The sequence below is a fragment of the Siniperca chuatsi genome, linkage group LG18, assembly GCF_020085105.1.
Source record: "Siniperca chuatsi isolate FFG_IHB_CAS linkage group LG18, ASM2008510v1, whole genome shotgun sequence".
NCBI lineage: Eukaryota > Metazoa > Chordata > Actinopteri > Centrarchiformes > Sinipercidae > Siniperca > Siniperca chuatsi.
Window position 1 is genome coordinate 14,907,085 of NC_058059.1, and position 15,405 is coordinate 14,922,489.

At 40.3% G+C, this 15,405-nt stretch overlaps 1 protein-coding gene across 9 annotated transcripts in view; it reads right to left on the reverse strand.

Moving 5' to 3' along the window:
- Window positions 1-1,587: 1,587 nt before the first annotated feature.
- LOC122865494 (spermatid perinuclear RNA binding protein) overlaps window positions 1,588-15,405 on the reverse strand; it is an 82,332-nt gene continuing 68,514 nt past the window's right edge. For 7 of the 9 annotated variants that reach the window (XM_044173990.1, XM_044173988.1, XM_044173994.1 and 4 more), the window contains 4 exons: window positions 15,008-15,148; window positions 14,391-14,520; window positions 13,581-13,634; window positions 1,588-7,284 (listed from right to left, as the gene is read on the reverse strand). In XM_044173990.1, coding sequence (XP_044029925.1) covers window positions 7,190-7,284; window positions 13,581-13,634; window positions 14,391-14,520; window positions 15,008-15,148 — 420 coding nt within the window. In that variant the 3' untranslated portion in view covers window positions 1,588-7,189. Of the gene's footprint in view, window positions 7,285-10,094; window positions 10,620-13,580; window positions 13,635-14,390; window positions 14,521-15,007; window positions 15,149-15,405 lie in introns of those variants that run through there. The other 2 variants (XM_044173989.1, XM_044173996.1) reach the window with 2 other exon arrangements.

Genomic DNA, 15,405 nt, shown 5'->3' on the forward strand with positions numbered 1-15,405 from the left:
AAGCAGGGTTTAATTTGACAGGATAACTGTCATCGGCTGGAGAGTTTAATCCTCATCCTCTCTGTCTCGTTTCTTTCTCTCAGACAGAAGCACATATTTTTATTCAGTTGTTCTTTGCACAAACACACACTCAGTGCTTTGCAGGGTGATTGACATCTGTGGCTGTGTGCTGGTGGTGATGACTGCTGGAGATGTCACTGGATACTCGGACTCAGCCGCTCTAAATGTGATTGACAGCTCATACTGCTGAAGTGCCATGTGCTGAAAATCTTCTTAGACAAACCTGCCAATTATCGCCCATAAACTTGACTCTGTGATTATAGTGTGACATTATGACACAAGTATTATCACTATTAGGTGTCATGTAGCCTTAACAATGTGGGCATTTTAAGGTGGAGCTGTAATAAAATTGTAATAAATTGTAATAAACCAAAATGTTGGCCTCAAGATGACATTTGGGAATAGTGCACCATAAATTAAACAGCTCATTAATAAAGGTCAAAGTGGAGATTTTATGTTTTATACAAAATCAGCTAAATAATTTGCAGGGAGCACAAATCTGCATAGTTAGTTTTAAGTAAGTAAGTGTTATATTAACAGTGGGTTCCGACAGAGTTTTTGAATAATATTTCTAATGAAGACTACTGAAATGAAATTAATTGATTAATAAATTATACCTGCATTTCTAAATTTTCATATAAATATGCCATATTATCTTTTTTAGCCATGCTAGCAGTGGCTGTAGGGATGGTAATGTCAATCGGTAACAATCGGTAACAGTATCAAACTACTGGATGGATTGCTATGAAATGTTGTACAGACATTCATGTTCCCTTCAGGAGAAATTGTAGCAACTTGGCCGACTCCTGACTTTATAATCTTGCGGCATCATTGGGTCAAATTTTTAATTTGTTTTATTTATGACAACACATGACATTCCCATCAGCCTCAGCTGTACTTTATGTTTAGTGCTAATTAGCAAATGTTAGCATGCTAACACGCTAAACTAAGATGGTGAACATGGTAAACATCAGCATGTTCCTGTAGCATTGTCGTTGTGAGCATGTTAGCATCAGCACTAAGCACAGCTGTGCTTATTAAGTACAGCCTCACAGAGTTTGTAGCTTGGCTGCAGACCCTTAGTCTTGTTTAAACTGTGCATCATTTGCCCTGTGCCTTTTTAAACACATAACGTGATGTTTGTTTTCATGTTGCATCATCAAGATAAATTACAATATGTCTAATTACATCTAATTTCTACTTTCTTTTTTGTTATGTTCTCTCTATGTCTTCTTAAAAACATGAAATGTCCCATATTGTTTAAGTACTTATGTACTTAAACAATATGTCTGCTCTTACAGCAAATCTTATGTCCTGTTATTTCCTGATACTATCCAGTTTTTTAGTACTTTGTATCATGTCCTGTAGATTAATGTTGAAACACAGAAGGTAAACAGCAAGTTAAACCCCCGTTTTGGCCTATTTTTTAAAATTACATTCTCATATCTTTGCTCACTTACACACAATTCACTTGGTCAGTTCATCAGTTTTCAGAGACCAATAAAAAAAGATACTCACAAACAGAGATTCAGCACTTTCTCCGATTTATTTGCAGTTCGTCAAGCATAGATTATGTCAAAAACAGTGACAACCATAGATCATCACTGCTGTGAATGTTGCTACTAATCAAAACCATCAATACAGTGAATTCAAATGACCCCGCTCATTCATTGTCATTGGCCTTACTTTGATAATTTCAAGGATCAAACAGATTCTGTGGACAGATATCACTTCATAGTTTCACAGGCAGCATCGTAAAACTGTTTCTTTTAATCCCCTTTTTGTCAAAAATAAAATAAAAAAACTTATATTTACAGGAAAAAGTAAACACTCATCACTCATAAGACGCTATTTTTGTCAAAACATTATAAATTAAAAGTGAAAAAGGGGAAAGAATGAATCCTAACAGGGTGGATGCGCCCAAAACAACTCACACACAAGTAGTTCAAAAGATATATATATAGATGTATATATATGTATGTATCCATATATATTCTGTATATATGCTTCTCTACAAAAAAGCAAGTTTACTCTTTCTATGAGTAAATACATTCTACTCTACAATCACTATAACAAGAGTGTACATTCCCAACCAAAATGCTTTGATCATTTATCAGGAGGATATTGGACTTAAAGTGACCATGACCAGGAAGTATGCAACAACATGCTCAATGTGACTGCAATATCGTGTGTATGTGTGTGTGTGTGTGCATATGCATGTCAAATAGCTTCCCATCCCTTCCGGTTGTGCTTCCCAGACGAACACACAAACACATATTTCCCCCACGACACACATGCACACACACCCGGAGAAAAGGAGCCGTTCAGCAGTTAGTCGGGTTAACTTTGCCTCGGCAGTCCAAACGTGATCCCGGATCTATTTCTGTTGCTCTGCAGAGTTCAGAACGACCCGCGGATGGACTTTCTACGGCTCTTCTCCCTCTGCTTCCAGACATATTTAGCACGACTCCCAGGTTTCAACCCTAACTTTCTGTGCTAATGCAAGAATGAGCAAGACACAGTTTTCCTTCAGAGGCTGGATTTACACTCAGGAGAGATTTTACCTGACATTTCATAACTGTCTAGACGGTGAATATCAGATCACATACCGTATGGTTTCTCACTTCTGAGACTGCAGGGATGATCAGACTTGTGCAACAAAGCCCTCAGAGTCTTCGGTGTCTGGATGAATCCCATCCCGCAGAACAAACCAGAGCCTGTTTCCCAAAAGCATCTCTGCATCATTCGCTCTCCTTTTTGACCTTTGACCTGGCAGGGGGATGAAGAGGTGCCTTAGGGAAACCGGGCTCAAACGGTCTCCAAATAGAAAGTCCAAAAACCTGACGTTGCTTGGCAACGAAAGCACTCAGAACCCTTTAACCACTGAACATATTGCAGCATCTAAAACACGCAAAGCTCCTGCATTTGGTGCCAAAAAAGTTTTTGATGACAGCACTCCTCCCTCTTTTCTCCTGACAGCAAAGCTCGAGTTGTAGTTTGCTTTTTGGACCAACAGGTAACTGCTGTTCATCCAAAAAGCAAACTTATGTACAGTGCTACAGACAGCCCCTTATACAGCACCAAGATAACAAATGGGGGAGATGGTGGTGTGTTTTCTCAGCTATACATGGCTCAAATCCTAAAGTACAAACAAGGCCTAACCACTTGTGTAACTCTCCCTACATACAGTACAATCTTATGTGTATTATACAAACCACAGAGCAAAGAATGTCATGCTGTCTCAATGTGCTCAGCTGTTATTGTCGAATGCTGAAATATTTACATAAATTATTACGTGTGCTTGTGTGTGTGTGTGTGTGTGTGTGTGTGTCAGGTGGCCCTGAGAACGATGTGTGGGCGTATTGCTCGTGTGTGTTTTGTGCTTCTTAGATTTACAGGTGTAGTTGTTGAACGCCCATTAAGAGGCAGCGTTTGGGCAGGGAGGGGATGTGTGTGTGTTTACAATGGCTGCCACTGTTTTCCTGTTTGTTTGTGATTTCTTAGAGACATTTCTGGGGAACACTGGAGCAGGAAGAACATCCATCAGAAAACTCGAGGTGACCCGAGTCCAGCGCAAACAACCATTACTCTTTAGAAAAGTTATTCACATGGACATTACTGTCCAAGCCTTCAAACACGGCTACTCTGAGCATGTTTCTTAAGGAAAAAAAACAAAAAACAAAAACGTGTCACAGTAATGTTTTCTATTCTGAGACATTTCATAGTGGAGTACGGCTGGTATTGTCATCTTCCTGATGGTGCAGCAGTATGGGAAACCGATGCCGAGCCTGCACTGAATATGGATTGTGAAAAGAGCAGCATTCGTTTCATTCTCCTTTTTGTTTGTCATGCTTTCTCTAAATCATCACCAAATACATACTTTTAAATAACAAGAAAATGGGATCATTTGTTTCTTTTCCCTGCAATAATCCCTATTAGACCACAAACAACTTGGATACTTGGAGTATATTATTTAAATCAAACCTCAGGCTGATTCCTCTTTTGCATCTAATCTTGTTGTTACATTTCTAAGAAACATGGGGCTTTCAGATAGTGGTAAACATTTCGCTGTAAACCCGAACAAGAAACACACATGTGGGACCTCTGCCTAACCAGGAGGCAACAACCCCCCAGACTGTACAGTCCCACCAGACCGCCTGTGCCAGTTTTAGACTGACTGTGTTTCCCTGAGCTCTCACTCTGCCACCCTTCCTCTGTACGCTGTCGTCCAGCCAACAGACCAAGAGGACAGGGTCAGTAGTCAGGGTGACTCCTCCTGTGTGTCTGAGGGGAAATGAAAAGGTTGCTCACTGAGGTATGACTGTCTGCCTTATTAATGTGGGCCATCTGGACAGAGAGGACGGGGGCAGAGGGGAAATCAGGAGAAGTTATTCACCTCCACGTGAATTCCACATGAGGATGAAAAGTCAGGGCAAAGCAGTGCCCAGACCTAGAGATGAGATGACTAGAAGAGTTGAAGGAAAATCAGAGCAAAAAGTTTAGAATAGCTATGCTGCAAACCCCACAGCAAAAACAGACACGCACTGCAAAGATGCACAGTCAATAAACATGGGTAACATGTTATTACACAGGAGGTGATTTTTTAAGAAGCAGGATCTAGTTTCTACGAGACATCTTAGTATCTTAATGCTGCTGCACGTCAAAGAAGTAAGATTATCCTGGCACTAATTTACTCTCCTCTCTACTGTAAATCCTAGCCAGATAAGGTTCTCATATGGAAACAAAGATTAGCAGATGAAACATCTGTAAAGTTTCAATTTCCAGGACACTGAAGTGGCAGCCTGGGTGTCATTACAGGTCATTACCAGTTAAATTTCTAATTTATAAAGGTTTTATGACTATATAATACAGACTTTATAGATGAATATCCCCTGGGCAGTGGACATAGAGCACACTGTATAGCTAAGTCCAATTGTTGAAGTTGAGAAACCAGCAAACTAAATTATGACCAAAAGCTTGTTAGCCTGACCTCATTGCTTTAAGACACAAAGCTAGAAAATAAGTACATGTTTCAGTTTACCTCCAATCTCACAGCTTGGTGGCATAATTTTGTACCATCTTCAGTCAAACTGCCAAATTCTCTTAACTGTCTGCTCAGTGGTGTCAAAAAAATCTTATTTGACTTATTGTCTTAAAAAAACGGGCTCTGGGGCCTTAGTGAGTTTATTGTCGCTTTCTCAGGCGCTGTTTTTGTTGAATCAAAGCTGGCACTAACACAGGAGATCAAACTGGTGCCCAGATCAAGGCGAGCATGAGGAGAATCAAAGCCTTTTTGATGCACATTCTGTTTGATTCTGCTTCTGCTGACTTACATCTCATCTCTATTAAAGGATAAAAAAATAAATAAATAACTGATGAAGAGCTTTCAGAAGCATGTAAGCACCACAGAAATATGCAGAAATCTCACACAATGCTGAGTGTGACTGCTATCTCAGTGTGTACTGTGTTGTGACACCTGTCCGGTTCCAACAATACCCCAAAATTAGACTCAACATACTATGTGAATAAAGCACTTTAGAGTTTGATTGAATATCTCTGCTCTCAGTCTAATGATTATCTACATAAATGTCTTTAAAAAAGACCCATCTTCTGTCTCAAAATACAAAGTCAATATCTAATCTCAAAAGCTAATTTTGCTTCCTCAAATGTGTGTCTTGGTGGAAATGTTGTCTCTCCCAATGCAGAGTACTGATCCGAGATCAGCAAATGATGATGTTGGTGCGCAGGCAGGATCATATAAATCCAATTCAAGGTCCCACTTTTGAAGATTTTCGCCGGGCTCCACCTTTAATTAGTTAGCCAATAGTTTGTGCTGTGTCTTTCCCATTGTGTTAGAAGGCCCTTTGACAAAGCTGTTTCTGCCACCAGCAGCATCGCGTCCATACAGTAGAGAATTGCCATAGGAGGTTGGAGGGAAGGGTGTGTGTGTGAATGTGTGTGTTTTCAGAAAGAAGGAGTAATAATGGGTGAGAGTGAGCTGTGCTTTTGGTCCCTAAGGCAAGCGGGACAGAGGTGACGAGTGTTGATGGGTGTGTCCATTAACACGTGTAGATGGTAGAGGAAGGAGCGCGTACATCAGAGTATACACATACTATGAACATACAGTACTGTTTTTGTAACAACAGTATTCCCTGCCAGCAGTGAGACTATAGAAAATGTGCTTTTTGACAGGAAAAGTGTGTGTGAGTGTGTGTGTGTGTGTGTGTGTGTGCAGGTGTGATTAGGTTATGAGTGTGTTCAGTAGTAGGCACCTCTGGTCCGGGCCATGTAAACAAACCTCGGGCAGCAGAGAGCGTACTCAGAAAGGCTCAGAAAGACATCAAAGACAGAGGAAAAGTTTGAAGGAAGGAAAGAAGGAAGCATTATTATTCTAACAGCACAGGTTAATAGGAATACCAAAGATAATATTGCATCTCCTAGAACTAGCTTCAATTGCTCAGTGTATATAAAATTGGAAGAAAGCTATACTGTGATATTACAGTTACATTTCACTTTATAATTCTAAAATATTTTATACCAACAATAATTATATTTTATAGAATATTTACATAAATACATCATCATATAGTAATATTATTTTCAACACATCGTTATAGAAACATACACCATACATATATGTGTATATAGTCATGTTATAGCCACACATACACACACATACAATGAATATACAATCAAAATGAGCTATTGCAATGCTGTGTTGGGTAAAACTCCATCGGACATTCACATCTTCTCAAGTAAGTAAGCTCAAAGAGAGGAGTTCAGGTGTATTGCTATAAGAAAGACCAACGTTCAGCCCAGCCTCGCACAGTCGCAGCTGAACGGTTCTCTCAGAAATCCGAGTATTGCTTTGTGTAAAGTTACTCTGCTCTGAAGTGATAATCTGGGCGGAGAGTAGAGGAAACAGAGAGAGGAGCTTTGAGCCTCTCGGTCAGTAGGTCAGATCTGCCGCTGCTGCGGGGCAGAAAGTTTTCCCAGCGGACTGATCAGTTCTGGATCTGTGAGTGCGCCACCTGGATAGAAAGGCAGCCCACTTAGACGGACAGAAAAACAGGTGTCCTGCGTATACAGACAGGTAAGTGTGAAGAGCCTATCCAACAACCTGCTGCCTCTAGAAGTCAGAGAAGAGATCCTGGGGACCCAGATGAATGATAAAAGGTGCGATGGTCCGAGGCTGGTAGAAGGGATTGTCAATGAAAAGACCACCTGCAGTGAGATGAAGAGCAGAGACAAAGAGAGTAGGAGTGGTTACTATATGAATAGACCTAGAAATCGATAAAACACAATGTGAGGCTTCTATACATTAAACTTTCTTCAGTTCTTTGACAACAATCTGGGTTTGACAAAGATTTAATGTCTATGAATGATACAGAGACAATTCCACAGGGATAAAGAAATCCAATAATGTTAGGACAAGGTTCCTTCCAAAAAAAGTGGTACTTGGAAATGTTCCAATTACCTGCTTGTAACATCTACATTACATATACAAGTATCCATAAACTACTCACTTTCTTACCGAGAGTTAAGTGAGAACATAATATTATCATCCTGATTTTTCCATATTGTAACTTTGCTATTTTGCTGTATTCTGTTCACGTGACATCTATTGCACATCTGTCCATCCTGGAAAAGGGATCCCTTCTCTGTTGCTCTTCCTGAGGTTTCTGACTTTTTTTTTTAAAGGGCTTGAGGGTAAAATGGAGCATGAGATTATCAGGAGCAGCAGTAACGCGGGTGTTGTATCAGACCGTCGTGGTGAAGAGGGAACTGAGTCGGAAGGCAAAGCTTTTGATATACTAGTCCTCCAACTCTCACCTATGGTCATGAGCTTTGGGTAGTGACGGAAAGAATTAGATCGGGGATACAAGCGGCTGAAATGAGTTTCCTCCGTAGGGTGCCCAGCCACCCTTAGAGATACAGTAAAGAGCTCACACATCTTGAGAGAGCTCGGAGTAGATCCACTGCTCATTCGGTTCGAAAGGAGGCAGTTGAGGTGGTTTGGGCATCTGATCAGGATTCCTCCTGGGAGCCTTCCTTTGGAGGTTTTCCGGGCACAACTGGCTCAAGACCCCAGGGTAGACCCAGAACACGCTGGAGAGATTATATATCTCATCTCGCATCTGAAGGCCTTGGGATCCCCCAGGAGGAGCTGGAAAACGTTGCTGGGGAGAGGGACGTCTGGACTACCTTGCTTAGCCTGCTGCCTCCGAGACCTGGCCCCGGATAAGCGGCAGAAAATGGATGGATGGATGGATGGATAAATAAAATAGACTTGACAAGATTGATACCAGTCTCATATCTGTCATTAAATATAAAGCTGGAGCCATGGGACGATTAGCTTAGCTTAACATAAAGACCAAAAGCAGGGGGAAAGGTAAAAAAATCAACCGGCTATCAGCACTGCTCTGCTCTGTCCACAAGATATAAAGTGGGCAGAGCCAGGCTAGCTGTTTCCCCTTTTTCCAGTCTTTATGCTAAGCTACGCTAACCGGCTGGTAGCTTCATATTTAGCGTACAAACATGTGAGTGGTATCAATCTAACTCTCGGCAAGAAAGTGAAGAAGCGTATTTTCCAAATTTTTTAACTATATTTTACAGCTCTTCCAGTCATGAACATACAGTAGGAGCTGAATAAAAAGCCCAATTACAAATATTAAATCAAATATTAGTGCAGTTGTAGTAGGATGCTAGCAACAAACATGTTAAGACTGAAAATGAGATTGACATAGGTAAGGCAGTTTTGAAAGTTTATACTCTCTTTGGGGCTTCAGCTCTTTGTGCACTAAAATTACTGTTACTTTGAACAGAAGAAAAACAGAAAATATAAACAGAATGCAAAAGAAATTAATCTTCAATCATGTGAGATTGAAGTAAAGCTTTGGTAATGTCAGACAAAATCATTTGAAAGGTTTTACAACAAGTCAATGGAGCTCAACCAACCATTGGACAAGCTATTGGGTCCTCTCATCCAATGGCTGCGCCTCATAGCTGTAACCATGGAGACGTCGTCAGGGGGTTATCACTCGCTGGTTGGATGACCAAGAGTGGTGAAGGGCTAGCATAACTCTTTTTTGTACCTTTTTAAGCCGAGTTCATCTTAGTCTTTTATTTTTATTTCCTTTTACCCATGATATTAGGTCATTCTTATGGCAAATCTTTAAATCTTTATTTGAAACAGAGACTGAGGCTAGAGGGAGAGTTTTGAGCCCAAGTTTCAGCGGCTCAGTTTAATGTTGATCCTTATTTGCAGGCTAACCAAAAACGTGCAAAAACAACAAATACAGCAACGATACTGAAATAAATAAACAATAACAACAACATAAAACACACTGACAGTGAAGTTTCAATTCATGTGAGTCCCTGATTGCTGCTTTTGATTGATAATTATGTGCACCACAGTTCATGTTTGTGGTTGACATGTTAACCTATGACATTGACGTCTGTCAAGCCAAATAAGAAAAATATGGGGATTTAAATGTAGTCTATGTAGAAGTAACATGTTTTGTCTTGTCCAATTTTTGACAGCTGAATTCAGTGACAACAATGTCCTGAGATCCAAAATTGCTGCTGCAAAAAGGCTGCGGTTGGCTTTATATAAAAGCTCTCCATATATACTGTAGGTGTTACCTCTGATAGCCGTGGGAAACCTGCCAAATATTAATCCATGTCAGGTAATGAGATCATGCAGCTGAATGCAAGATGCAGGATGTGACAAGAGCTTTCTAAATTCATCCTTTGTCTTCTTGCCTTTCTCTCTGAATATCTATAAGCAGAGGGTCAAAAGGATGTAACGAGACGCACTGAGGTACGTGGAAAGATTGTAATTCAATCTGTGCCCATGTATGAGTGTGGAATATTAAAGCTAAATGTAAGTTTAGGTCACAGTATCATATGCAGGTTGAATGTTGAATAAGTGGGTAAATCTTTCCACATTCTAAGTGTCATAACTGCTCTAAAAAGTCGAAACTGCATCAACTTACCAGCTGAAGACTAAATCAGATATACACCAGGCACTGTTCAGCTTTTATAGGAGATAAACTTTATTCATTTTTCAACATTATTATTTATTTATTCCTATACATCCTTCACACAGCTCACATTATTATTTCCTTTTTACAGAGAATGTGTGTGTTGTGTGTATCATATTGCAAAGGCTTCCTACAAAGAATAAACACAATAACAAAAGGCTGATATAGACTCAAAGAATGAGGTCACAATTCACAGTACAAATCCTTCAAGTTTCTGTTTAACTCTTAAGAACTTAAACCTGCAGTATCTTTTCATATTCATAAACGTTTTTTGGAAACATTAAGAAAACAAAATAAAGCAAAAAAAGCACTGTTAATGTCCTTAATCCTCTCCCCATCATTGATATTGTAAAAAAACAAAACAGACTGATTTTCCCTTCTAGAAAAAGTGAATTGTATGTTTTGGAAAACGTGTTTGGTATGCATGTCTCCTGTGCTAAAAGAAGTGGTAGTGGGAGACGGGGTAGGTGGGCACTTTCATGACAGGCAACAGAAGCATTCTCTTGGGCAAACCTAGAGGGGAGACATGAGAAGAGCACAGCTCTGCATGAGTCCAGGGCAACAAATTACCACGTTTTTTTTATCCTCACTACACTAAACACTACGCTACATCTAGGTCCAACAAACACCCCTCGCACTACACAAACAAGGCTCCCAAAGGGGGGAGTGAAAGTGTGTGAGAACAGGCAGGAATGTGTGTACACAAGGTGACACCCTTCATCAGTGGTTAGAGGAACCGAGAAGGAGTGAGATTCACGGTTAAAGACAAGAAAACAAATGGCCAAAGTTAAAGATTCATTTAGGTTGATTACAACTTGGGTCTTATTTCTGTAGTTTTAGCAATCTCTTCCTTCAGTAATGTAAACATTGCAAGTTAATTGCTGAGATCTGGGAACACGGCGACATAGCTACAAGAAACACGAGCGGTCAGATGTTCAGACAGGTTGAACTCAAGACAACAGGTTAGCCGGATTATGTATCACTTTTTTGGAGGTAAAACTGAAAGTGAGCGCACTTTAAAAGTCAGCAATAATCCCACATTTCAAATAAATTTGGCTAATCAGGGGTTTTGTTCTTTTAAGTGATGTTAGCACATTGCCAGATCTCAGCAATTAACCTGGCGAGTACAATGTTATTATTACAGATAGGAATGACGGCCAAACCTACAAATTTTGGACCCAAGTTGTAATAAAGTGGAATAATCCTTCAAAAGGAGACAGCTGAGCAGGAGAAGTTGTTGTTTGTACTGTTCTGTAATGTATAGGAAATGTGTCATTCTAGAAGAGCTTTTGGAATAATGTCTCTGTTCTATGATATAATGTCCTGTGTTCTATGATGTAATATTCTGTGCTCTATAGAATGTTCTAGTTATCCCAGCAGCTTTCTAGAATGCGTTTGTCAAAAAGAAAGCCCAAAGCAGCAATGGGTGCCTGAGCGTGGTGAAAAAGCAGGAAACAGGATGAAAGCTTTGTATCCAAAACATAAAGGAGTAGTTCCCAATGTTTTCATGTGCCTTTTTTTCCCTTCTGACTGAAATGTAAGCCCCAATGGGACCAACCCAAAGATTTATTTATTTATTTTTAACCAATTTGGACACTTTTTCCTCTTATTCTGGCAAGTAAAAGTCAGTAAAAGTGATTAAGGATTTAATATTTACAAGGTCAGTGTAAAACACAAGGATCTCCTTCCTGACTTGCAGCCCACAATCTCTCATTTTTTCTCATCTGCAGCTCTGCATCATAAGTCAACTGGGTGTAAAAAGAAAAAATTGATTTCCACCTTATTGACAGCAGGTGTATCTAATATTTTATATGTATTTGTGTTTTGCCTCAAATTTTTTTCTGGCCAAATGTTGGGAACCAGTGAGCAAGAAGCCAAGCTTAACAGAGACAACAACCACCACATAAAGGTCTCAATATACTGTACATGCTCTGTGCTGACGCAAATTGCGAGGGTGAATAATTTCATTCCAGAGCCTCTGAGTATAATTCTAGTTCTCATGTCTATCTTTTCTTTCCAAATAACATGAACTGAACCTGACTTCCTACCTACTTGTGGGAAGTTACAGCTCAGGTTAAAGCTCAGGGTCAGCTGAACTCACAATGTTCACCCACCAGGATACGTGACATGTACTGATGAGTAACGGGGCAGAGATGCACACAGTGTGCAACGATTTATGCTTCACGATACACGACATTTAATCATTTATTTACCAAGTTTTTTCATTGGCCAGGTAAGAAGCTGCCTACTGAATGCCCAATCAAATATTTTGAATGTCATGGCCATTAACATACTTTAAAATAAAAACAGTCACTGAAATTTGCTAGTTAGTTGTAAACAGAAACTACCATTGAATTCTGAGAATTTCAGTAAGCGGCGCAGTCACAACAACATCTGAAAAGCGTGTGAATGCCAGGGACTGAAACGAAACACCCCAAATGAACGCAGAGCTCCAGCTCCACCAACAGAAAAACTAAGGCGCACTTCATATTCAGGGCTGTTGGGATCTCAGGGGGGTACTGAACGTCTGCCTGCGGCCCCAGACCGGTTCATTCTAGCACATAAGACCCATTCAAACTCCAAGCTGTAGGATGGACAGAGAGGCCTCCCAATGCTACATGAGTGCACACACTACACAAGGCTGAGTCTGTTGAGGTGACAGAGGGATGTATGGATACCTATGCTGTTAAAGGTCACGGACTAGTATAGATTTTAGCCTATAAATGTCTATAATTCCTCTGTGTGTGTGTGTGAGAGAGCCCAGTGACCACTTTCAGCAGTAGCTGCAGTGGCAAAGCTGCCCTGCCACCCTGTCTTAAATAACAGCAGGTAAAGTGAGGAACTCAAGACTATGCGTCCTACTAATCTGAACAGAAATGAAGATGATGGCAGCAAAAGCAGTGTGTCAGGGTTAATATAAGTCCAGGAGAGCTTGTATAGTTAGTTAGAGATGGCTGTTTTAGGACTGCAAGTGCAGGTATGTGTGTGTGTGTGTGTGTGTGTGTGTGTGTGTGTGTGTGTGTCATCGTGATTATGATTAGTTTCTGGGAGTTTTGAGATCAAAGCTTGAGATTGACGGCAGTTCTCTCTCTGACAGAGTAGTAGTCCAACCATAAGAGATGAGGGAGCAAGTGGCAAGAAGCAGATTAAGAAACAAGTGGTGGCACAGACAGATTTGCTTGAAGCATGCAACAAAGAGGTTTAAGCTTTGTTTAATTATGACTGAAATTCAGCGCCAAGCCTGAAAACTGGGATTAGAATGGGATCAAGTTTTAAAGTAATTTGAGAAAAGGGGAGATATTGAAGCAAAAGGAAGTGGAGAAGACGGGTTGGAGCTATAACTACTACTTACTGAAGAATGATTTATTTACCCACTGATGGTTAGCAGTTACGGTATGTTGGGTTAGGAGGGAACTATAAGGTTAAGAGACGAGAGAAGGTGGAAGAAGGGAAGAACAAACAAGAAGCACGTACCGTATGCAGGAGCAGCTGCTGCAGCTGGGCTGTAGCCATACGGTGTCCCAAAGCCTGTTGGGGAAGAGGTTACAGGGTCGAATTCAATTGCGCGCTTGTTTAATTCCAGGCTGCACTTTTCAACATCTTCAGTAAGTTTAGATGAGTGTTTTGGCCACTCTAGCAGACAGCTGACAGCAATTCTGATCAAAATGCAGGGCCCAAAAAGCCCCAGATAATCTGTTGGCCTTTTTCCTGCATGATTCTCTGTTAGTACTGTTTATTATTGAGCTCTCAAACAGTCATGCATGAACTGTCCCATGTACTGTATGTTACTGAAGGGTATTTCTGAAAGCTTGTGATATTTCCAAAACAACTGCAGGGGGAGAAAAATGTATGCTTTTTTTAACCAGAAAACTGAGAAAACAGCCTAAAGCAGAAGAAAATGTCAGTACTGTAAAGCCAACAGTAAAGGAAAATGCCAAGCCCTGCGCAAACAATCATGTAAAATTTTGTATAGAACACAAATTCTATATAGTAGTAAAAAGTAATTGGTAGGGTTAAGTGGGAACAGTGACTGGAGAATAATATGTTCAGTAAAACCTGATGAAAGGATGCAACTGTGTGGACATTTTTTTGACATGATGTATGTATTATGGTACAATTGCTCGTGTCTAACTATCATTTTAGAGGTTGATAAAATTGCCCATAAAAAAGACCAAAATGAGAACCACCCACATAAAAAAATAGATGATGCATTTAAAAAAATCACAAAAGTCTTATTGCCTAGGTAAAAACAACAAAACCACACACAGCTATCCTCTCACAAACCTGGTGTGACATATCCAGGTGCGGCTGCGCTGACGAAGGCTCCTCTTGCGAGGGCTGCTCTTCCTCTTCCTCTGGCTACCTGAGCTGCTACTGCTGAGGCTGCTGCTGCCACGGCCAGGGCTCCTTTAGTCTGAACACAGACACATATTATATGTAAGTGTGTTTCAATCATTCATGATACAAAGATCCACACAGTGTTTAGATACAAAGATACACAGATCTGTCTGCGTAAATAGGGTGCACAGAAATAAAAAAGCACACACACACACGCACACTTATCCAAGACAATGTTCTAATGCATTATGGGCCTCATTGTTCACAAATCTGTCAGGCTCATTGACAAAATAAGTGGAAGAGTGGTGATCTGATTAGACACTTGTTAAATGCAGTAACATTGATTACTGAGGGGTAAACAAAGTGGACAAATTGTCCCACGGCTCTACAGAGGTGATGCTGATCAGAAAAGACTGCACTGACAATTTGGCTCTCAAGGAAAACTGCAACAGATTACGTTGATTATATTTTGTTGTTTCATTCTCTGTGTGTAAAAGCATGTGTCCTAGACTGAAATAGTGTCATCTGTGTCTGGCATGTACTGTATGTGTGTGTCTCCTTGCCTGAGGCAGTATCTTCTTTTTCTTGTTTGCAGCTGCGTTGGGACCAGAGAAGAGTTTTTCCAGAGCTGCTAGAGCAGCACTGGCCTTTGCTACTTTTTTGTTGGGGCCTGCCCCACGAAACTTCTGCCCATCGACCTCCACCTGACATGCACACACACAAATACACACACAGGATGTAAAATATTAATCAAAACATGTTTTATGATTAGAGTTAGACAAAAGGAACACTGCATTTTGTGAAAAGTAATTTTTCCACAATAGATTTTCTATTCTAATTATCGCTGTAGTCCTTTCTATTAGTGGTTTCACATTTTATGTTACAGCTCTGTCAAAACTAACAATCACACAATAATGTTGCCTAAAACCCATGTGTTTATCAGTCATCAGTAACTCAGCCA